At 48.4% G+C, this 22902-nt stretch overlaps 2 protein-coding genes across 2 annotated transcripts in view; one reads left to right on the top strand and one right to left on the bottom strand.

Moving 5' to 3' along the window:
* Positions 1–8140: 8140 nt before the first annotated feature.
* On the top strand, positions 8141–13838 carry OTOP3 (otopetrin 3). Its single transcript, XM_072881245.1, has 6 exons — positions 8141–8531; positions 9652–9788; positions 10519–10577; positions 11222–11340; positions 11991–12922; positions 13668–13838. The coding sequence occupies exons 1-6, from the start codon at positions 8141–8143 to the stop codon at positions 13836–13838; spliced, it is 1809 nt and encodes a 602-aa protein (XP_072737346.1).
* A 2900-nt stretch (positions 13839–16738) lies between these two features.
* Positions 16739–22902, bottom strand: part of HID1 (HID1 domain containing) — a 33325-nt gene continuing 27161 nt past the window's right edge. Inside the window, exons 16-19 of the mRNA XM_072881373.1 lie at positions 20377–20457; positions 19891–19982; positions 19395–19553; positions 16739–18936 (exon numbers count right to left, since the gene is read on the bottom strand). Coding sequence (XP_072737474.1) covers positions 18873–18936; positions 19395–19553; positions 19891–19982; positions 20377–20457 — 396 coding nt within the window. The 3' untranslated portion in view covers positions 16739–18872. The remainder of the gene's footprint in view (positions 18937–19394; positions 19554–19890; positions 19983–20376; positions 20458–22902) is intronic.

A 22902-nucleotide genomic window follows, 5' to 3' on the forward strand; every position in this document is an offset into this window, starting at 1 on the left:
AGAACTCTCTTGCAAGGAAGATGAGATCCTCCTCAGTCTATCCACCTCCTTCCTACCCTAGGGCTGGGAGACTGCCCAGATGTCCCGAGGGGTCCCCAGCACTGCCTGAATCATGTCTCCTTGCAGTGTTGGGGCACTTATGAACCATCAGTGAAGATCATCCAAACATAGTCCAGATTTTATTTTTGCTACTTGTGTGTGGATGTGCATGTGTGTGTCTGAAGTCCTCAAAACTTAAAAGAAAAAAGATAAAAAAAGGAAGGTGTCCAGAGTAGGATCATGGTAATTACCCTTGATTCATGCAGAGACTCACCTTCCTTCTTAAAACCCTGTTCACTCCATGCCACTGATGTACTCTCCAGCGGGTGCTCGGCACCCTTGGACAGTCAGTGCCTGCCTGCACGCCGAGACCCGGTGGGTACGAGGGGCCAACGCAGGCGTGGAAGGAAAGAAATGGAAACCACTTCAACTTCCGGTACGGCCAGTCAGAAATCACTCCCCTGCAGAGATGTGAAAAACAAACCCGTGACCACCAAAGGCTTTGGGAAACATTTTAATCTTTCCTCCCTGTATTGCCCATTTATACTGGCCCTCTTGACCCTTCCCTGTATCAGTCCCTGCTGTTTTCCTTCCTCTCCAGGGAGGCATCACTGCTGCCGAGTGGGTTTGCTCGCTGCAGCCTCCTCTTCCCGAGGGGCAGGTCGTCTCTACAGGAGGGCCGTGCATGTGGTCCTGGGCTGGCCCTCATACGGGATTGCTCTAAGCACACTTTTTTTCCCAGTTTTCCTGACTCAGGCGTCAAGAACCATAAAGATTGTATGGGCAATACAGTCTGGGGAATGACAAAGAGATTTGTTTTTCTTTTTTTTTTAAATAGATAATGATTTTTCTTTAATATATGAACATTTTTGTACGCAGTTATTTATTGATTTTCACTGTAACATTGAACTCCTGAAGGGACCTTCTGTGCCCTACAACACAGAAATCAATCCAATGCCACGGCCAGTTTGATCTCCCATGCCCTGAAGGGATGCTTGCGCTGTACCCTCAAGCCTGTGCATGCTTTGAGGCTGTGAGCACAGCCCCAGCACCCAGGCAGCCCCAGTGCACATCGCAGTGGGGCCCCAACACAGGTTTCTGGGTGCCTGCAGCTCTCCATGAACCACTGTATGATTGAGGGGGCTTTCAGAGCAGGACTCCTGGGCTGCAGGAGGCAGAAATGGGCCCCTCTGCTGTACCCAGGGTCCAAGCAGAGCCTCAGAAAGCCCACGCTGCCAGGTTGGGAGAGTGCATGCCAAAATGGCACAGCTGAGCTTTGTACCCTGAGACATCAGGGTTTATTGTTCCAATAAAGAACACTGCAAAGGTGGCAGAAATCATCAAAGCCTTTTCCTATGGACGTGTGTGCATCTGCCAAAGAAAAAAAAAATGGAAATCACGATACTTGAAATAGAGTGATGCGATTTTCCACCCAACAGCCCAGCCTGCCAGCCTGGGCTCACGCGTTTCAAACCACCTTTCCCCTCCAAACCTAGATCACCAAACCAGAAGAGACGGGTGCCTCTGACCGGTCTGACACCAGCTTGCCTGCCAGCAGCCTTTTTCTGAGGTGGGTAGAAGATGGGGTAAACCCTGATTTCCCCTGTCCCCAGAGGGCTGCACTGAACCAGCACCTCCGGGGTGGGTCAATCCTTCCCTTCCCGAGCCTGGGAGCAGCGAGGCAGCCTCTCCCAGACCCACTGACCCAGAAAAGGCCTGGCTCTATTTTTCCTATTGATCTGGTAAAGATACAATCTTTCCCTATAAACTTTACCTTTCATAAAACAAAAGCTTTATTAATTTTAACTGCAGGAGCCACAGATTAAGTCAGAAAAGAGACGTAAATGGTGCACAGACGTCAGTCTTACGTACACCCCTACACATTGTTTTAGCCCAAGCTGCTGAGCTCAGACAGGGGCAGAAAACACTTTTAATCACCTACTCTGTTCCTAGGGGCACACCAGGTTTTCGTCCTATGCATTCTTCCTGGTGCCTGGTCCCAGGTTCCCAGGGCTGGGCACACTGAGCCAGGCAGGGCAGAGTTTGAACTGCTCTTTTGTTCTGGACAGAGCCTGTAGGGGCAATTCCGGGGCTAAATAAACTCAGGATGGGTGCAAGGAAAACTCCACGACAGCCCAAGTGACACTGATACAGGCAATAATCCCAAATCAACCTCTCCAGGCTGCTGGGCCAGCAGGAACCACAGCATCCAACTACAAGCCATCACTTCGGGATAAACCAAAACACTCTGGGGACACCACAAGCTCTGCAAGGACCCCTTGCTAACCTGAGGCATCTCCAGGCTGCAAGTCAGGGACAGCAGGGGTTTCCAGCCGAGGGCTGCGTTCTTCTTCTGCCCTCCAGCCACATACATGCACCTTGGGAGAGGCAGCAGATAGGGAAACGGCCACCAGTGAACCCTATCTATATACCCAAGAAAGGGGACAGAGGGAAAGTGAGCACCCACAAGTCCAAAAAGCAAAAAAAAAAAAAAACAACCAAAAACCCAAACCCTAAGAAAACTCCACTGTAAACATGGGCTCTGCTGTGTGCTCAAGGGTTGTCTACTAGAAGGTATCAGCTCGTGGTCAGTTAATGTGCAAAGGGATGATCTCCAAGGCTGATGAAGATCAGCCAGACGTCCCTGGGCAACACCTCTGTGCAGCCAGCATTCCAGGCTTGTCACCCAAACCCGGGTGCAGCCCCGAAGCAGGTGCTGCTGCATCCTAGTTGCATGGATCCATGCCCTTCCCTGGGACTCCGCACTGCCAGGCGATGCAGCTGGCTGATGCTGCCTGCTCCGTCACTACCCCTTCACTATGGACCTGGGTCACACCTCCCCACAGCCCCGTTAAAGAGGGGGATGTCTCTCCCTGAGGGAGAGTTTTAGGGAAGAGGAGAACACCCCAAACACAGAGTACCTGAGTAACATGAAGGGGTCCCACGTGGTCCTTTGTACACACGTCCTTGTGACAGATCTCTGCAGAAAAGCACTGCTGTTAGCTCCATCTTCCACACCTGGAAGGAGGGAAACTGAGGCACAGGAGCTGGGTGAATAGAAGGCCTGGATCAGAGCAGAGAATGAGGCTGGGCCCCGAGGCCACCAGCAGCATGCTGCTGACTGCTCCAGCCATTGCATCAATTACAGAGCAGAGATCAGATCTGCATTAGGGGATGGGGAATGGGGACAACGATGTGCCTCGGGGTGACTGTTTAAATGGCAGCTGTTGCAAATGAACAGCTACAGGAAAGCAAAAGGCTGTCCTAGGGCTCTCACATCTTGCCAGGGGCTTCTAGTCTTGCTGGCTTTGGTATAAAAGCCACCTTGGCCTGCTGAGGACCTGCTGTGCTGCAGGGGTTTGGTGGGAGCACTGATCCCCACTGATAAAAATCACTCATCAAGGGATGCCAGGGTTAAGAGCCCAGCTCTGGCTGAGCTCAAGGATCTGCAGATACAGCCCCAGGACTTGAGCCACTTCACAAGTGCCAAAAAGGTCCTGATCCAGACCCTGGCCTGAGGCACGCAGTGCCAGAGCCAGCAAGGGAGAGCAGCAAGAAGGGGAAGAGCCAAAGAGCAGGAGATCAGAAATCACTACTCAGAAAAAAGCGGAAAAGGCCATAGCCAAAGCCAGAACTGAGTCATCATTCCACCGCTGCCAGGGTTTTGCATCCCCTCCTCTGCTTCTTAATCATCTGTTATTTGAGGGTGTTTTGGTTTTTCTTAGAAAAAAAATAAGCCTGGGTGATTTGCTCTGATGTGTGTCAGGGACAGGGGAGGAATCAAAGTTAATTATTACCTGTCAATGCAGCAGCTGGAAGCAGATGCATTGAGGAAGTCACAGAATCGTATAGGTTGGAAAAGACCTTTAAGATCATCGAGTCCAACTGTAAACCTAACACTACCAAGACCACCACTACACCATGTCCCTAAGCACCTCATCCAAATGTCTTTTAAATAATTACAGGTATGATGACTCAGCCACTTCCCTGGGCAGCCTGTTCCAATGCTTGATAACCCTTTCAGTGACGTAAAATTTCCTAATATCCAGTCTAAACCTCCCCTGGCGCAACTTGAGGCCATTTCCTCTCGTCCTATCACTTGTTACCTGGGAGAAGAGACCGACCCCCACCTCGCTACAACCTCCTTTCAGGTAGTTGTAGAGAGCGATGAGGTCTCCCCTCAGCCTCCTTTTCTCCAGGCTGAACAACCCCAGTTCCCTCAGCCGCTCCTCATCAGCCTTGTGCTCCAGACCCTTCACCAGCTTCGTTGCCCTTCTCTGGACACGCTCCAGCATGGCTCACCCTCATCCACGTTAATGAGGCTGCTCTTTGCAGTCACCCCAAAAGGCGCTCACTCACCAGCCCCACCGGAGACGTCACTGGCGTGCTTATCGGCAGACAAGGAAGGGCGTGGGCCGGCCAGGAGTCACAAGGTGCACAGCGTGCCTCAGGCGGCCTTTGGGCAAACACAGCAGCTGGGCACAGACATCCTTCTTCCCCAGCTCCTGTTTACAGATCTCGCTTGGCCCTGCCTGGGTGTTATTACTGCTAAGTGCACAGATAACACCATTAATAAGCACACTGCTGATAGCAGAGGGGCAAACATTACTCCTAACATTTAGCAGCTTTCTCTCAGCCTCTGCGTAAAGGCAGCTTCTCCAGGGCAGAGCAGGGCAGTGACTTATGTGATGTTAGTTCAACTCATCCTCTTCCTTCCTGCCCCTCTCCTGCACGTTTGTTTACTTAATGACTTGGTTAAACTTGTGCCAATACGTTCAAGTTAAATAGCTGCTCTTCTTCAACATAAAGGCCAAATTAGGAGGATTAACCAGTCTCCCAGGGCTTTACAACTCCTCTGGGCTTAAATTCAGCTCAAAAGCCAGGAGAGTGCAAGTCAGGCTAGGAAGGATGCCTCATCTTTGCAGCCCAGGTGCACAGTCCATGGGCAAAACCACTGGGGCACAGCAGGCCCCAGCATTTTATTTCAGGCCCATCTTTAAAGGAAAAACCTCCATTTTCACTCAAACTTATTTACCTCAGGATATATTCAGACTCCTGGCTTCCATTTCACAGTTCTGCAGTCACCCCAATTTAGGACCACATGCACTGAAAACCAGCCAGGTTTGTTAATGTCGTGCATGTAAATTGTTGGCTTTGTTCAACAAAGAGGCCACCAAATACCTCTTGGAGGATCCCAGTTCCCTGCTGAGCCCTAGAATGGGGGCCAGAGAAGAGCCAGGAACCCAAAGGAGAGCTCGATTGCACTCAGGGGATCCCAGAGCAACAATGCAAGGAGGAAGGACATGGTCCTCCAAGCAGGCTGGAGATGCTGATGCTTTGGGGGAAGGCAGAACAAATCTAACCATGGGTAGTCATGAAAACCTACCCAGATCAGGGCATCCAGGCTCCACCACAGCAGTGCAAGGCTTTGGTCAGACATTAAACATGACCGCTGTGCTGGCAGACGTTAAATGCAACGGCTGCACCAGCGCACGCTGGGTGTTCTCATCCGGGAGCAATGGGCCTTTTTCACTCTTGTTATCCGTCCCTTTCATCGCATCCCCACGCATGATAACCTGTGCTCCCTCACCCACTCACCCTCACCTAATCAGCTTCTTGGGAAGTGTTTCATGGCTCTGAACTCCCAACTCATGTGTTTGCCAGCTGCAAGAACCCCAGGGCTTGAGGGTTCATCCTGGGACACGCAGACAACTCCTTCCATGGAGAGGTCCATCCTCTCTTGATGAACCCTCTCAGCTCACAAGCTCAGACAGGAATGCCAAATCCCCATTGCCAGCCACAAAACCAGGGGGGATCAGCTCACCACAGACTCCCAAGACAGAAATCAGTTTGCCCTGCAACAGGAAAGGGAACAGGGACAGCACAGCTTGGACCTAGAACATCCCTGACCCCGCATGGCTGAGCTTGTGGGGTTTGCACATGAGCATCTGGCTCTGAAGTCAGCATTAACAGGTTGTACCTAGCATCCCCCAAAGAAGCAATCTCTCTGCCAGAAGTGCATCAAATTGGCGTAGTCCCTGCACCTAGACTGGACTGTGAGTTTTGCCTTCTGGGTCAGTTTGGGTATCTGTGTCCTGGATAAAGACACTAAGTAATGGCATGCTTGAGAAAAAAAATCTTAGGATTTTCCTAAAAACAAGGGAGTGGAGAACTCAAGTGGGTTTTAGCTAAAGCAGTGTGACTAAGCACTCCCAGCACAAGCTTGTGCCAGGCGATTAGCTCTATACTTGCCTGAGCCATGGCACGAATTAGTCACCACAGCTTGTGGTTTTACCAGTTGGCACATCCTGCGCCAAGGCTGTTGATATGGGGCAAGCCAGCAGGTGCATACAGGAGCTGATCCCCATTGGCTGCCTTTGGCAGAGCCGAGAGCTTCTCACTGAGTGATTAACATAATGACCATAATAGACCCAAAGTACACAAAGTGGGAAAAAAAATCAATGGGCTGGGAGCAGAGGCTGCATTCAGTGGGGAGCAGTCCTGACAGCTCCCGCCTGCACCTCGGTCCATTGGAAAGACTCACATGCATCCTGGTGGCACTCCAGCGAGTGGTTTTAACTTCGTCTCTAACCGAAGCTGTGCCGGCAGCTGCTCCCACTCGGCAGGCAGCAGGAGGCTGCAGGGAGGTAAGGGCTGGGGCTTGGCTGCTCTCAGCAGCACACAGCTATGGGGTCAAGGGGTTGGGTCCACAGCAGCGGCTGCTGTGTGCAGCCTTGTCGGGGCACTTGGGTACCTCCTGATACAGCCTGGATGCGTTTCCATCTGATCCTTCTGATTTTATGGCCTCTCCCCTCCGGCCCCTGACCTTGAAGCAGAGGAGTTATGGCCCTAGGAGAGGGGAGGGCATCTACTCCTGCGCTACTAAGTTAGGAGAGTTTTGGAGCCAAATGGGGAAGAGTTTAGGATCAATCTCCACTAACAGAAGTGCACCGAATCCCCAGAGACCAAAGGGAGACAGAGCACTCAGAGAGCCCAGAGACCAGAGGGAGACTTTGCACCTCAGTGCACGTGCAAAGTGGGAGGGAAGCACTGAAATTTCAACCCCTTCTCAGACAACTTCTCCCCCAAAGCCCCAAGACAACTACATATAATTTCCCTCACCCTCAAACACATCTCAGGGGTCTGCTTTCACTTCAGCCACCCCCCACCACAGCCAGAGTCACTCCCTAGAGTGAAAGCACCTTTCCATATACCAAAGCTATAGAGAGGCTGATCTTGCCTGATTGCTGTACATGAGCAAGGAGATTTCTCTCTCATGGGCAATACGGTCCTACGAAGATTTTTCCAAAAGCTGGATAGACATCCAAAGCCTGGGAGCTTTTCTGTCTGGGCCAATCCCTCAAATTCCTCCATGTCAGCGTGCTCACGGCTCTGTGCTACAAGTAGAAAAAGAAAGAAAACCAGGTATTAACTTTGTCCCATCTCAGCCTGCCTGGGTGGGAGGTTGGATCTTTTCCCAGCAGCTTAGATCAAAACTTACAGACCCTCTTTTTATTCTCTCCAGCTCTGCCACAATTTGTGCGACCATACGAGGAGCGTGGTGTAACTCTCACAGCCCAAAAACACAAGGAAGAAGTTGGACCCATCAACCAACTCTGAATTTTAGAGCAGGTCTGAGCTTGCTCTGTATTTCCACCTAATCCTTACAGCAACAAAGGGAAAGGAGGAAACCTGCATCCAGGGCTGTACACAGAGGAGGTGCGAAAGGTGAGGATGGGAACTGTTTGGGCACCTCTGGTCCCAACAGCTCCAAGTACTGGTGGGGCAGGGCAGAGACACCAAATACCCATTTTAATGCAGGTGTCTCTGGACAGCTTTTGGCAGAAGGGCCTTTTCCCAGTGCCCTGCAATGACTCTGTCCACCAGGAAATTTTTAATGTCTAACCTAGCCTAAACACCAATCTCTTTCCCCCCTGGAGAGGGAAGGGTAAGCTGCAGAGCAAGGAAGGGAGGTCACCACACAAGTGGGTTTTACAGCAGAGCACACAACCTCTCATCTCAGCATGTCCTTCACCATCTTTCTTACTTTAAACCTCCCCTTTGTTCAACACAGCAGGTGACCCCCCCAGGCAGATGAGCCATGCTGGGCAACAAAGTCTCAAGGCAAAAGCCCTGCCATCACTGCAAGAGCAGGTCAGCCTCAGCCCCACCAGACACCTCCACGATCCATTATGAGAAGTTCTGGCTGTACCGTCACTGCTCTTCAGTGCAACAGAGGAACAGGCAAGCTCAGAAAGCTGGGCAGCTCTTCTCAGGGCTGCTGGCCATGAACGTGGTGTTTCTGGGCAGCGCCTTCATCAGCAGTGTGATTTTCAACCATGTAGCCATCACGCTGGCAGACGTCTGGATCCTGCTCTCCATCCTCAAGCTCTTGTGCCTGTGCTGGATCATCTACTACCTGCTGGGCACCAGTCGGCAGCCGCACGCAGTGCTCTACCGGGATTCCCACGCTGGGCCGATCTGGATTCGGGGTATGTTCTGCTTTTATTTGTCATCTCATGCCTTTCCCCTTCTTCCCAGTACTTGATAGAGAAGATAAAGAAATTCTTCCCCCACTACTAAAAGAGCTAGAAGCCACAGGAGATGTAGTAAGGGCACTGGGAACCTCCCAGTACCCTGCCAGCTTGTGGTGCAAGGCTGGGGGAAGACAGGGCCATAGTGGATGCCACAGAGAGGAACCAGAGCAGCCAGGGAAGTCTTGAACTTGGCTTCCCTTCAGCCTCCAGTCCAAACTTGCTCTGTGGTCCCTTCCCAAAGCATAACCCAGGCAACTCCCACGTGCAGCCCAGAAACTGAGCATGGTGGGAAAGACAAAGGAAAGGTTTTAGGCGTGGCCACTTTGCAAAGTGAGAGGAGAACCACCACATTTACCTTCCAAGGGCATCAGCAGCCCCATGCCATCCTTGTCCTTGTTTAACATCACAGCAGTCCTGTTTCCAGGGGAAGATTCCTGGCCAGTGAGTCACATCCCAGTGACATCCAGGCTTTCCTGGGAGATTTCCCATCAGTTGTTGCCCCACTTTGTGAAATGACACTTCTCCAAGCAGCCCTGCCTCTAGTCTATTATGGAGTTTCTAATTAGCACATGGTCTTGTTAACTAAGCACAGAGAATTAAAGGGAAGAAAGCTGCAAGGTACCTGAGTAACTAAAGCTGCAGAGAGCTGTCAAAGGCAAAAGGGAGAAACAATTAAAGGGTCCTAACTTCTGCAGACTGGTGCTGCCAAAAGCCTCAGCAGACCTGCATTCATCTTGGGTTTTCTGCATAAGGCAGAAACCATCAGCTGCCATTAGCTTACTTCTGTCACTCCAGATTGCACAGAAAAGGCCAAAACCCCTGTTCCCACCTTGTATCCAAGTGCAAGAAAATACCTTGCATTCTCTCCACACCTTAAACCAGCCGAAGCACACAAACAGGTTCAGGAATCAGGCTCCCCTTTGTCCCCTTCTCTCAAAATCATGAGACTTCCAAATGCGAAGGCCTCCAGCTCCACTCAAATCCAAGAAGCATGAGGTCTCCAGTCCCCAGCCAGGCTCAGATGCTCCACAGACATGTCTTTGTTTATTTACTGGTGCTTTTGCTGCTTGCCCAGGGTCAGTGCTGCTGTTCGGCAGTTTCAGCATCCTCCTGAACGCGTTTCAGATCGGCTACAGCGCAATTCTCATCCAGTGCAAAACCAGGGTGGAAATTTTGTTCCCCAGCATTGAAATCCTTTTTATTTGCACCCAGGTACTGCATTTTACCTTTCTGAAAGCTCGCTTGTTCTCTCTGTCCCATTCCTGGGAGCCCAAGGGGTAGGGGGAACTGGGTGCACGAGACGCATTCTCATGACCATAAGAGACATTAAAGTATCACACACCATTTCAAATACCACCCACCCACACTCCTCATGTGCCAGACTGAGAGACAAAGTAGTAAGATCTAGAAAGAAATCACTCTAGCAATACCTGACATAGTTTGTTTTGAAGCATCAAAGTAGGGAGAGAGGAGAGGAAATTTCAGATTTTGCTGAAGATGTCTTTGCAGCAGTCTGAGTCCCGGCCTCTCTATTTACTAATGTATCCCTCCAACAAAATCCTTTGTGCACAAAAGTATCTCACACCATTTGCAACTTGTTACTCTGATACCAACTCTCTTCTTTCCAGACCTAAAGCCACATTTGAAAAGTAAACTAGCTCCCGTCTCAGCAGCAAACACCCACGTATATACAAGGCAGAAAAAAGCAGATCTCCTAGGTCTGCATTAGGTGCAGGCACACACACGCTGCAGTCACCTAAGGATGCCAGCACAAGCCTCAACACTGAGATGCAGGCACACACATGCCCCTGCACCACTCACACAGAAGCAGGTTTGCTCCCACTCAGACACGTGCCTTCTTGCCTGCCTGCCCCTTTCCACTGTGTGTGCGGCAGGTTGCCAGCTTCACCCTGCTCACATCATTACTGTTATTGATTTGCAGGCTTTTTTACTGTGGAATCACTCTAAGGACTGCATTCAAGTCCAGCACAACTTCACCAGGTACAAATAGGGGGAAAAAACCTGCCTTCTACTCCTACTCCTCTAAAGAGACTCTTCCTTTCTGTCTGCTCATGATCTCCCTTATTCCTGCTAGAACTGTCTTCATCTGATCTTACACAGACTCTCTATATTCTGCACCACACAAGAACCGAGCTATGACTTGACCAGACCCATCCTCCTTCCCTTGAGCTGGGCTCACCAGCTCCCTTCAGTTTTCACTTGTGCCTTGGACTGCTGCAAAGCTTGTTGCTTCCTCCTAACCCCAAATACCTTCCCGCTACATGGCTCAGGAAACAATTCATTGACTGGAGGATGAGGTTGGGCAGCCTCCCCATTCCTGTCACTGGGAGATGTCTCAGCCTTCCTCCCTCAACTGCACGCAAACCTAGGCCAGCTTCACCAGCGAGCCTGGCATTGCCTGTCCTGCTCCTTTGCAAACAGGAACATACTCAGCCATATTTGTGTGTGCAAAGTCACACACCAATGCCCCTATGCGGAACAGGCACAAATGCACTGTGTTTGCGTACACCTGTGCATGGGTAAGCAAGAAGCAAAGGGCAGCACCGCATGGCAGACAGACACAGTCAGGCCGTAAACAATCTCTACAGGCAACAGACTGTAGAAGTGGCTTTCTCTTCTCCCAGGTGTGGGCTGATGCTGACCATAGCCACTAACCTCATCCTCTGGCTCTTGGCCGTGACCAACGACACCATACACATGGAGATTGACTCTCAGCTGCGTGAGGTGGAGCAGCGATTTGCAGGCAAGGCTCCTTTTTCACATCCCTGTTTGTGTTAAGCTGATATAGATGACTTCTAGGGAGACAACAGTTTTTGATCTCAGTGATTCAGATATCACAACCAGTTCCCCCAAATGCTGCGACTTCCCTATTATTGGAGGTTGTCTCAAGGAGATGGGCTGCACAGGGAGGACATCTCCACATGGAGGGGGGAGGACCTGATATGAAACCCTGGAACTGAGGGCTAGGAAAGGAAAAGCCCACTATAAATTAACATTTTTGCTCACATTTACCTGTCAACTGCAAGCAACAGATTGCCAGACTAGAAGAGACTCACATAATTGCTGTGAAACTAACTAGGGGGAAACTAATATTCCAAGGGTAGAGATAGAGGAGGCTTCGCTGTGAAGGAAGGGGTGTCTCTCTCATGCAGCACCTATGGAGTTGGCCAGAAGGAGCACTATGTATTTGGGAAAAGACATTTGCTAAACCCTGTTATTCTGAATTCTCACAGCCTTGAGGACCAAGTGGTAATCACTTAACTTCCTACTGATCACTGTTTCTGAGATACATAGAGACAGATGTTGTGCCTGCACACAAGAAACTCCCAAAGATAGCCGTGAAATCCAGGCCATCTCCCTCTTAATTGTTGCCTTCCTCTTCTCATGTTCCAGGCAACGAGACTACCTCATGCACATGCCCAAACACAACCATCTGCAAAGTCTTCCAGAAGGGCTACATCCTGCTCTACCCCTTCAGTACTGAATACTGCCTCGTCTGCTGCTCCGTGCTGTACGTCATGTGGAAGAACGTGGGGAGACACATCAGCCACCACCATGTCCCTCACATCAAGCCCAAGTTCAAGCTCCACGGGGTGGTCTTTGGGCCACTGCTGGGCACCGCTGCTGTAATCATCGGGATCTGTGTCTTCATGATGTACCAGATCCAGGCCACCAGCTCAGCCCCCAACCTCCAGGTCTTCGTAATGTATTATTCCTACTACATTGTGCTCCTGCCCCTGATGAGCGTGGGCGCAGTGATTGGGACAATCATCCACGCCTTGGAAAAAAAGGAGCTGGACACGCTGAAGAACCCAACCCGCAGCCTGGATGTGATCCTGTTGATGGGGGCAGCCCTTGGCCAAATTGGCATGTCCTACTTCTCCATTGTTGCCATTGTGGCCACTGACCCCAAGGACCTGTTGAACAGTCTCATTCTGTCCTATTCTGTTCTCCTCATCTTTCAGAACATCACCCAAAATGTCTTCATCATTGATGGGCTTCACCGGCAGCCCTTTGTAGCAGCAACTGATGCCAGACACACAGGCCACGCTGGGAAGCATGCAGTGGCTTCAGAGCTACCTGGTGAAGAGGAAACCACAACAAGCAACAAACAGGAGCACACACAGATCTCTCCTGACACAGAGGAAGAAGTTAAAGAAGAGCAGAATCATGAAGCCTATGACCAGAGACGAGTGAGCATGCTGGAGCTGGGACAGGAGATCCAGAAACTTTCGCTGTCCTATCTCCATAGCTACTCTCACCTGAATTGGAAGAGAAGAGCATTAAGAGAGATCTCGTTCTTCTTGGTTTTGTGCAACATCATAGTAAGTATTGCTTTTTCTGCTACATCACAGCTTGGCTGAGCCATGATGACCTGTGATACAGACGTGCTCTTCTTGTCTTTCTCTTGAGCCACTATTCCAGACAAGAAACCTTTTCCCACCACAGTTCAACCTACTGGTGAGGCAAGTCAAGACTGTTTTTTCTGTTAATACCTGACTCCCATAATCATAAGGCCTCTCTTTTAACCTAAGAGTCAAATATGGCTAGGTTTCCCAGGTGCAAGAAGGATACCACTAATAAATTCTTACATGACAAAATTTTAGCCTCTGAAAAAGTTATCAAACTCATTAAGGGTGTTTCATGAGATAGGTAGAGAAACATGAGGCTCCAGCTGTAAGCCTCTGTAAACATGAGTCTCTAGGATTGAAACTCACCCAATAAAGTACACTGTGCTCTGGGATCTTGAATCAACATGGATCTTCACTGCATCCTTAATCCAGTGAAAACAAATTGGACAAGGAACCAGTGAAATTCTGTAGAAAGATGAAGCTGGCTGGGGCAGAATGAGGCCATCATTAGGTTTCCAGGAATTCGACAGGATTTGACTTAAAGCAAGGAGTCAGCAGCACAACTAGGGGATTCTCCTTCTCTTCCCTGGCAGGGAGACTCCTCTGATACTCTTGAAATATTCCTACAACCACTTGAGCCAGTGCTGAGATTAGAGTGCAGGTAGGAGACAGTTTGTCATCCTCTGACTTCTGCTCTTTTTTCCTTACACCTCTTTAGCTCTGGGTCATGCCCACATTCGGGGCTCACCCTGTCTTCGAGAATGGACTGGAAAAGTCATTTTACGGCTACTCCACCTGGTTTGCGATCGTGAACTTTGGCCTCCCACTGGGTGTGTTCTACCGAATGCACTCTGTCGGGGGACTCCTGGAGGTCTACATGACAGCCTGAACCAAGCTGACTCCCCACCCCAGCGGCTGGGGTGAAGCAATGACGCTGAACAAAGATGCAGTAAGCAAAGGATATGCACATGGAAGCTTTTAAGCTTTTTCCCTCTGGCTTCTGCTTTGACTTCTCCTTGCGCAACATCTCTATGAGTTTCAGCAGAAAAGGAGTTTGGTTTATATTATCATTTTTTCTCCATAGAGAACAGACTCAAAGCCCATAAACAAACTGCCTTACTGCTCTAAGGAAGGATGCATGCTGGTACTTTTCAGTAGTCTGCCAGTGGATGCTGTATGGTAGCAAATGGGACTTTACCAGCTCCTATTAAAATCTTCCAGACAAAAGAATGCAAGAGCAGCCTTCAACAAAAGCAACAAAGATTGACCAACACTCCACAGAACTTCAAAAATCCACAGTCAAGGACCACCACCCCCACCACTGGTCACGAACCCGCCCACCCACACAGAAGACACATATCAGTACCAGCCACACTAGAAGCACGTACAGCCACAGTCATTCAGAAACAAACCAGATGTACAGTTTTTATGTGTAATTTTCAAAAAGATGCTGGTAGCTGCTTTACTGGTCATAACAGGGAGTATTTCTGTTTGTTCCTGGTTATGATATCTGGTACACCAACTTATGCGAGTCCCATAGGGCCCAGCCCCACCAAAGTGCCAAGCTCTTGCTGCCAAGCTCAGTACTGAAGAGCAGGACAGGCCTTCAGACTTGCACCGGTTCAGTGCACTTTTTTCCATTATCAAAAACAAAAGCTATAGCATTACCTTGCCTTACTGAGAATAAACACTATTTCTCCTTACAGGCACTCACACAGCCTCAAGTGAGAAGCACTAGAGAACTACTATGGCTGATCTTTACTTGATGCTACTTATGCATAATGTTAGCACCAATGTGTACTAGCAAAGGTCCCACCCTTGCACACAGAGCTAGTTCAAGAAAGAGCTACTGCCAAACGTGCTGTGAATCCCTCCCTACCCCGACACTTCGATCCTCGCTGCTGCTTTGCACATCCACAGACATTTCGCAAGGTGCACTGCGCACAAGGGAACTCTGAGCAGGCACCACGCTGTGCAACCAAGACCCATTAGTAGTTGTTCCATAGGAGATGCTTGCTTTGAAAGCACATGGGAGAGCAAGGGGGCTTGTGACTATGGGTCCCAAACACAGAGCCTGATGAATGGAAATAAAGAGAGATTTAATTTTCATGTGTATTTTGTGAAATCTCTGGGTCTGCTCTGCACTCAAAGACGAGACTCAAAGTCAACTGACATTGACTTACACAACTCCTGCATTCAGAGGTTACACGAGATTTAAGGGTAGGCTTTGTTATACAGTCAATCTATTTTTTGCTATCAAAACCTTTTATGACTTAACCAAGGCCAAAGTAGGATGATACAAAAGACATCTACGTTATTGCTTCTGTTCCTCTATAAATCAATCCCAGAAGCAGTGTGGGTTTAGGATCAGAGCCTATTTATGAGTTTTTTTGTGACCCCATGGAAAAGCGAACTCCCCGAAGACAGTAAGTGATGAGAGCTAGAAACTCCTGACCACACACATCCCACTCTCCTTAGGATTCAGCATTCAGGCAATGATAGCACCTTTCTGTAAGTGAGGATGAACTTTGCCCAATAAGTGTTTTTACTTAGGCCTGTGTCAACAGAAATATGTCATGAGAAATAACAGCTGGATAAATTAGGCTCCTATAAAGTTAATTATTATTCTCATGTCACGGTTTGTACCAAGGGATCTACAGGAGATATATGCCAAGGTCTGGCCCTTTCAAATTATGAACGTGATCTCAAACTTTCTTCCTAGTTATTGACAGCCTGGATACAAGCAATGATGTACTTCATGGGCAAACCCATGACCTGGATTTTATCTGCAGTGTAACAGATAAAACACTGTGTAAGTTACTGAGCCTCCACTGAGCAGGTGACTTTGGAGGTCTCCCACTGAGATATAAATACTAAGTCCTATAGGTACTATGTACAAGTATGGACTGAAAGAGAAGTCAGCTTGTGATTTCTTGCTGGTAAACAGATGGACTACCTGAATACATGATTAGCATGAACAGGAATGAAGCCCACCAGCTCCAACTCTTACCCACAGCCACTGTAGATCAGATAAGTGGTCAAGGCCCTCTATGTCCTTTCCTAACAACACCCCGTTCTAACACTGTAGATGAAGGTAAGAAATCCCGCAACGGGCAACAGTAAAAGCATTCTTCCAGGCCAAAGAGAAATGTAGGGACCAAGGTTTCAGCCCTTTCACTTAGGAGGGTTCTATCTCTGGACTGATTTGTGTCTACCTCCAGGAGGGGTAACACCATGAACACAAAGTTTGCATGCAATTAAAACTGCCTTCAGCTCCTTCACAAGACTGACAGCAGGACTGGGCACAGTAATCTGAAAGCCTAGAGAAGTGAGCTAGCTGTGACTCCTGAATCCAACACAGCCATGACATGTCAGTGGCCCACCTGCTCCTTTGTCATCTGCTCCACCATCTTTTGTCATCTGCCACCCATGAATGACTTCCAGAGCTCTCCCAGGGACAGGGTGCCTGTTTTATGGGTCTCAACTGCACAAAGGTTTTAGACATGGTTCACGAAGTCAGGAGACTTGATCCTGTTTGATCTAGTTCCTTTTCTGTTCCCTTTGAGGCAGTTACTTTTGATGATGTCTCATGTTGTAAACACAGAAGTGGCCAAAAAACCACAGGCTCGTTTTCCAGAGTCCAATCTTCATTTCTGATTACAAAAGGAATCCACACACTGCAAAGGAAGCCAGCACATGGTCTCCTAGTAGCACAAATCACACCAGCATAAGACAAACAAGATTATAAACTCTCTCTGGGGAAAAAAAAAAAAGCAACCAACTGCATGTTTCAGATAATCTTTATCTTTCTGTCTGTAATTAAGCAAATAGTTTACAGTGCAAGTTGATTTCCACAGAACAAGGATCAGACTCCAAACACCAAGAAACAAAACAAAAAAGGTTTCCAGAGGAACTCACAAAGAAACAAAGCAGAAAAGAGAGGACGGAAGAGATCATGAGAACCAGCAGATCCATGGGAGGGAAGAGGCAAGTGCGTGGGACACAGAATGCCCCATTCCAGCTGTGAGGTGCAAGTGCCATACAATCAGAGGCTGGCCCCACCAAATCACATTCTTATATACGAGAGAGGTTCCAAGTAAAACAGAGACCTCACCCTGTTTACATCTGAACAGAGATGGGGTCAGGATGGGAGTAGTGCTAGATGGCAAAGTGGGTTGGAAATGCAGGTGGGTGGGAGGGAAATAACCTCTCTCTATTTCATGTATTTCTTATCCTTCAGAAAACCATTCAGGTTTTATTTCAGCTTTCTACTGGCCTGAGACTCCAGTCCACTTTCAGTGCCCAAAGGAGGGAACCACCTGACTACAAGCCAGCAGGAGCCAGCAGTGCACTAGAGCAGCACTCTCTCTAGGAGAGGATGGTCATGTTGCTATCACTCTAGCTTCAAGACTTAGGAAAGAGTTACAGGACACAGAAGTGTGTGCCATACCTGTCCCCTTACTTTAAGGTGTGAGACCAGTTTCCATGGAGTGATCTCACTGGTTCCAAGCTGTGGCAAACAGCTCATGGTCAGTGATCCTCCCAAGAGCCTGAGTACCAGAGCACCAAGGACTAAGCTTTGGTGGAGAGGGAAAGGTGTCAGTCCATGACAGGACCCCTCACATTTCATTGTCTAAAGACCACGCAGGTCTAAGACAGCAGCCCCTCCCAGCAGAACATAAAATTTGACTCAAACCCCAGGATGTCTCCATGTACCAATGTGCAACCCCATGCAGATGAACCAAGCCAGCAACAGCAGGTCTCCCACCAGTTCTGATTCTGGCTTCCCAGACTTCGCATGCCTGGGACCTGATACATTCAAGATTTGATAATGTGGTCACTAGCAAAATGCCCTGAAGAACTGAACTTTGCCTCAGCACTCTCCACTCCCTAGTGACATGGAGATGCTTTTCCTCCTACAACTTCCAAATTCCTCCTACAACTTCCCTGAGTGCCTCCCTCTATCCCCTGCTTAAGACAGTAGTGTGCAAAAGACCCTTCCACTCCCTGCATTGCATCAGCCTGCCAGGCAAAGATGGAAGGATATGGTTCCTTTCAAACCCAAGTGACACTGTCCTTTCAGTCAACGGGAGAAGACTAGAAGAGTTTAACAGTCACGTCTCTTCCCCTTGCTCTCACTGAGCCAGTCCCTTCCTCCCTGTGTGCTCATATGGATTAAGCAGGGCTTTCCAAAGTGACACACACTCCATTGCAACAGCCCACCATGAAGGACAAACTGCTGGGCCTGGAAGCCAAGGAAAAACTTCTCATGCCACACCAAAGCATTGGCTACTACAAAACTTCTTAAGCAGCTTTCCAGGAAAGGAGTAGAGAGATTCAGAACTGAGACAAAGTTTTCCTTCAGCAACTTCTCCTTTCATTTGGATGGGAAAGACTTCCCTACCAACATGCAACTGAGACACCAGGGAGACACCTGCAGCCAGAAGGGATGCCCCGGAAACTGTATGGAGCCACATGATAGTAACTGCAGTTTCCAAACCCCACCTCCTGCAGGAATAGCAGCTTCTCCCTTGCACCCAATTTACAGCTAGTCTTTTTCAATTAAATGCTGACTCTGACCAGGGCAAGGACAGGGTCAGATTGGTTTCCAAACCACATCCAGGAGCAAAAGAGTAACAGAAGAGCTAAGAACGGTCTGATTTCTAGTGCAACCACAACAATGGACAATCCCTTAGACATCTTTCACTCAAGATTCATGGTGAAGGGCGAGGGAAGAGAAGTGAGCAGGGGGAAGAGATGTCCAAGCAGGTCCCAATTAAAGCTTTAAATGACAGGGAGGTAAATGAAGTGATTGTCCTTTTGGTCTCTCAGCTGGATGTGAAACGCAGGAATAGCTGTGATGAAGCAGCACACAGCAGTCCTTAGATCCAGTGTGTTTCTCTTAGTAGAGGTAAGTGCTCTCTTAGACCCGTTGAATTTCAAACAGCTTCACATCTGTGTCATACCAGATAGGGGGATCCACGTTCCTGAGAAAGACAGACAAGAGACACTTTACTCTCTGTGGCCAGGTACATGGAATTCAAATCTCACAGCCAAGATTACAGGAGCTGGCTACACAGAACGCCTCCAACTTTGCAAAAGAGGAAATCACTGGTTGAGAGACAATGGGCCTTAAAGGGATGACAATATCTACAACATCCCACAAACCCAGAGCTTTGCATGAAATCTCTGCACCATCCCCTCTAAAAGCAGCAGCAGCTGCCAGTTCCCAAATAAGCAGTACTCCCAGAACAACTCCCTTCATGTCACCCGCTCAAACAAAGTTTTGGAGCGGCTGATTCACCCTAGTGTCTTCCAAGGGAACAACATCTTTCTATCCTATAAATGTGAGACAATCCAGAGATGGCCAAGTGTGTGCAATTCTCTGTACAGGCTCCCCCAAAGTTTGGAAAAAACCAAGTTAGACTGCACCCAGCTGGTTTACCTCAAATAAATAACTCCCCACATGTAGGTCCGGAACCACATGGCAGTGCCCGAGTTAGCCTGGTACTTGCGAATGAGGATGGGATGAGGGACAGGTAGCAGCCCCACCAGTGTGCCATGCTGCAAGAACTTGAGGATCTCCGATTCATCAGTGAGACCTCTGCAAAGAGACAGATCAGGAACATCCTTAGCATGTCCCATAGACACCCTCGAAAGTGCTGCGGCACAAAGTATCAGTCTAAACAAACACAGACGCAGAGCCAGAGACCATGGCCATCAAGAACACACACTCTCCACTGAAAAAAAAAGAGTTGAGAAGGGATCAGACAAACAAGAAGCTTGGCAAGCAAAATAACATCTCCTCTGCTGAGACCGTGATGCTTTCAATTATACTTTACAAGGTTTCCCCTAGAGGCCCTCCAAATTCATCAAACTCTGCCAACCTCACAGAGCTCTTTACACACTGCACAGCCCTTTCTCTCCAAAAATGTACTTACTTGTCAATGCAGATCTTCTCCACCTGAGGGACCAGCACCTGTAAAAGCCGCATGATTGTCTGCAGGGGAAGCTTTGACTTCCAAGACATCACCTGTAAGTAGGAAAGCCCGCAGAGAAATCAGTGCACTGCATTAGTAGTTTTTCTACAGTTATCCCCACTGCCTCTACAACAGATGAGGTTTACAAAAATCACAAAGGTGGTGGATGAACTGAGTGCGCAACAGCAATACAATAAATCCTGGAGCTCTAGAATTATGATCCACTCAGTGAAACTAGCATGGCATTGGTTTAAAACAGGTAAAACAAAATACTTCTTCACAGATTGTAGTAAACTTCTGGAGCTTTGACCACAAGTCAAAGACATTCCCTATGAGGAAATGCTCCTCTGGGGAAGTCTCTGCTGGTGGGGGAATGGAGGGTGTGTGTGGCATTTCTCCCACAGCTCTTTTCCTCATTATTTATTTCCTCTGTCCAGATTCCCTTACCCAGTCAGGAGTTGGGGTCCACTGTCCACTGGAGGATGCACTAGAGAGACGCCTTCGATCCCGTCGGGGATGTGATGCCTCCTATCAATAAATATTATTTTAAAAAACCAAACAAAAACACAAACAAACAAAAAAACCCAAACAAAAAAACCAACCAACCAAACAAACAACCCACAAAAAACCCCACACAATCAAACAAACAAAAGCAAATCACACTTAAGAGCAAGAAATACAACTCATTTTCTGCTGACTTTCCCCCCAGCTTTTCCAGAGTACTGCTGGGAAAGACAGCTCAGCCTGTTCCTAGAACAGATCAAACCCACCAGACCTTCATTCACCAAAACCATACACTTTGACCCAGTGAGTGGCAATATTTGATGGGGTTAAGTTGTAGGACCCTGTGGTAAGGTCACAACTCCAGCCACCACTGCTGACACTCTGTTGGAACAATCCACAGTGGGAGAGTTAAAACGGGACTGATAAAAGACTGTTCAGGCATGCTTCTTTCTTTTAGCACAGAGATTAAACTGCTAAAGGCCACAACTTTTCAGACCTCTATCTACTAATTATCTCTGGGATTTTTGGTCCCCATCCTGAAATATCTTAAAGAGCATTTTTCCAAGGGTGGGCTCTCGGCAACTCCTACCTAACAACCCCTGCCCCTCAAGGAACGACACACTCATACCCCCAAACACGAACAGCACTACCAGTCACTTTTTTGAAAGCTCTGGTCAAAAGTCCAAGACTCAGTTCTCTCTTATTATTCTTCTCGCCATCACTCTGTTTTCATTTCTCTTATACAGAAGACATTACTGACACCCTGGCTTTCCATATTCATGGTGGGAAGGAAGGAAATAACCCTTTAAAATCACTATCAATCTCTGCATGAGGTAAAAATGGAGAGGCTTTTTCCTTTTGCAATACACCCTGACCATTCATTACTACAGCCTACAGCTGACTTTTCTACAAAACAAATGGGAACAGCACTTCCTTCCAACAGCCATCCTGCACCTCCACATGCATGGACTCATTCACATGTCACCTTCGCAACCAAGAAACAGCAGGCTTGGGGCAGAGCTGTGCTGCAATCCACTGGAAGCTGACAGTGCTGTACCAGTCCTTTTCTGACTGGGGAACAGCTCAAGCCAGCTGCTGGACACAGAGACGTAATGACCCATGATTATGTTTCATGGGCTGCTGGAAAGCTCCAAGAACTCCTTTCTTCTGTGAGTTCTCAGCCAAGATCTCACTTAATGACAACATAATTAATTGTGTGCTTAAGACATCTTGCTGACCATGGGCCTTCATCTGGTACCAGAGAAGGCCAGGAAGGGTAAGTAAAACTGGTCCTGGGATATTCAGGAATTCTGTTAATTCCAGTTTATTCAAAGCCTAAACAGCAATATTATTTTGCAATGTTTGCAGCTACAACCTTATCATTCAGCCTGTTCTGCTTCAGTACCGTGTCCTCATCAAGCTTCTAAAAATAAAATTCATAAAAACATAAAAAAAATGTGATTTCCTTCAGATGACCCCACCCTCTTCCTCTTTCCTCCTCACTCTCCCACAGCCCTTGCCCCCACATAGCTGCCATCCAAATGCTGGCAGCCAGCTGACACATTTAGGAGAGTTAAGATGGAATTACACCTAAATATGAAGGCTGTTGAACATTTCACGAGACACTTCTGAAATGGTTATGACTGATAAGGGGAGAACTTTACAACATATAAAGGAAGGAAATTAAATCAGTCATAAGGGTGGGTATCCTAAAATTTACCCAGTATCTCTTATTAATTTATCTTAACTCAGTAGGTTGGAACCAGGTTGGAGCACAGAAAGAAAACAGTGTTCAGATAGGCTGAAACACCACAATCCCTGGAGACAGGTGTGTGCTACCTGAAGCACCATGCGATAGCAGTGATGATTCTCCCCATAGTGTATCTCACACCCACTGCTTTACTGCCCTTCACCTCCTGTCTGCTTTTTGGCTCCCATCCCACAAACATTCAGACTTGCAAACAGCATTGCTGGAGCCAGATGGGGCAGCTAATGGGCAACTGTCTGCCTGAGACCAAAGGCCCCCCCACACACACACGCAAGCAGAACAAGCAGAGAGGATCAGGACATAAGGGTAGAATATAGGAGTCTTCAGCCTGCTCCACTAGACTGCAATGCCTTTGCAAACATCCCCCATTTGGACCCCAATTCTGCAGTACTGTCTCAACAAAAAGCATGTCGAGAGCGAAACAGACTGAAAGATTCTTGTAGCACCACCACAGTCCATAGCAGCCCACAATAAAATGCATCATCCCATCCCAACTCATCACCTCCTGCCCAGTTTGCTCCACACTGGTGAGAGCTGGTGTGTCAATTAGGCCATTCCAGAGAAAACTAAGAGAGGAAAAGCTGGGAAAGTTATGCCTTTCACCATGGGGCAGCCACGGATGCAATGGATGCAACGTTCTCACTGCAATGAAATGGCTCAGTGGACAGTGAATGCTCAGGCAGAGCGTGAGGCAATGCTAG

Source organism: Ciconia boyciana, chromosome 16 (assembly GCF_034638445.1).
Source record: "Ciconia boyciana chromosome 16, ASM3463844v1, whole genome shotgun sequence".
In the NCBI taxonomy this organism is placed as follows: Eukaryota; Metazoa; Chordata; class Aves; order Ciconiiformes; family Ciconiidae; genus Ciconia; species Ciconia boyciana.

Coding starts and splice junctions, on each gene's coding strand:
- OTOP3 (XM_072881245.1), top strand. CDS start 8,141: ATGCTGGGCAACAAAGTCTCAAGGCAAAAGCCCTGCCATCACTGCAAG. Junction 8,532..9,651: donor TGGGCCGATCTGGATTCGGG/GTATGTTCTGCT, acceptor CTGCTTGCCCAG/GGTCAGTGCTGCTGTTCGGC. Junction 9,789..10,518: donor TCCTTTTTATTTGCACCCAG/GTACTGCATTTT, acceptor ATTGATTTGCAG/GCTTTTTTACTGTGGAATCA.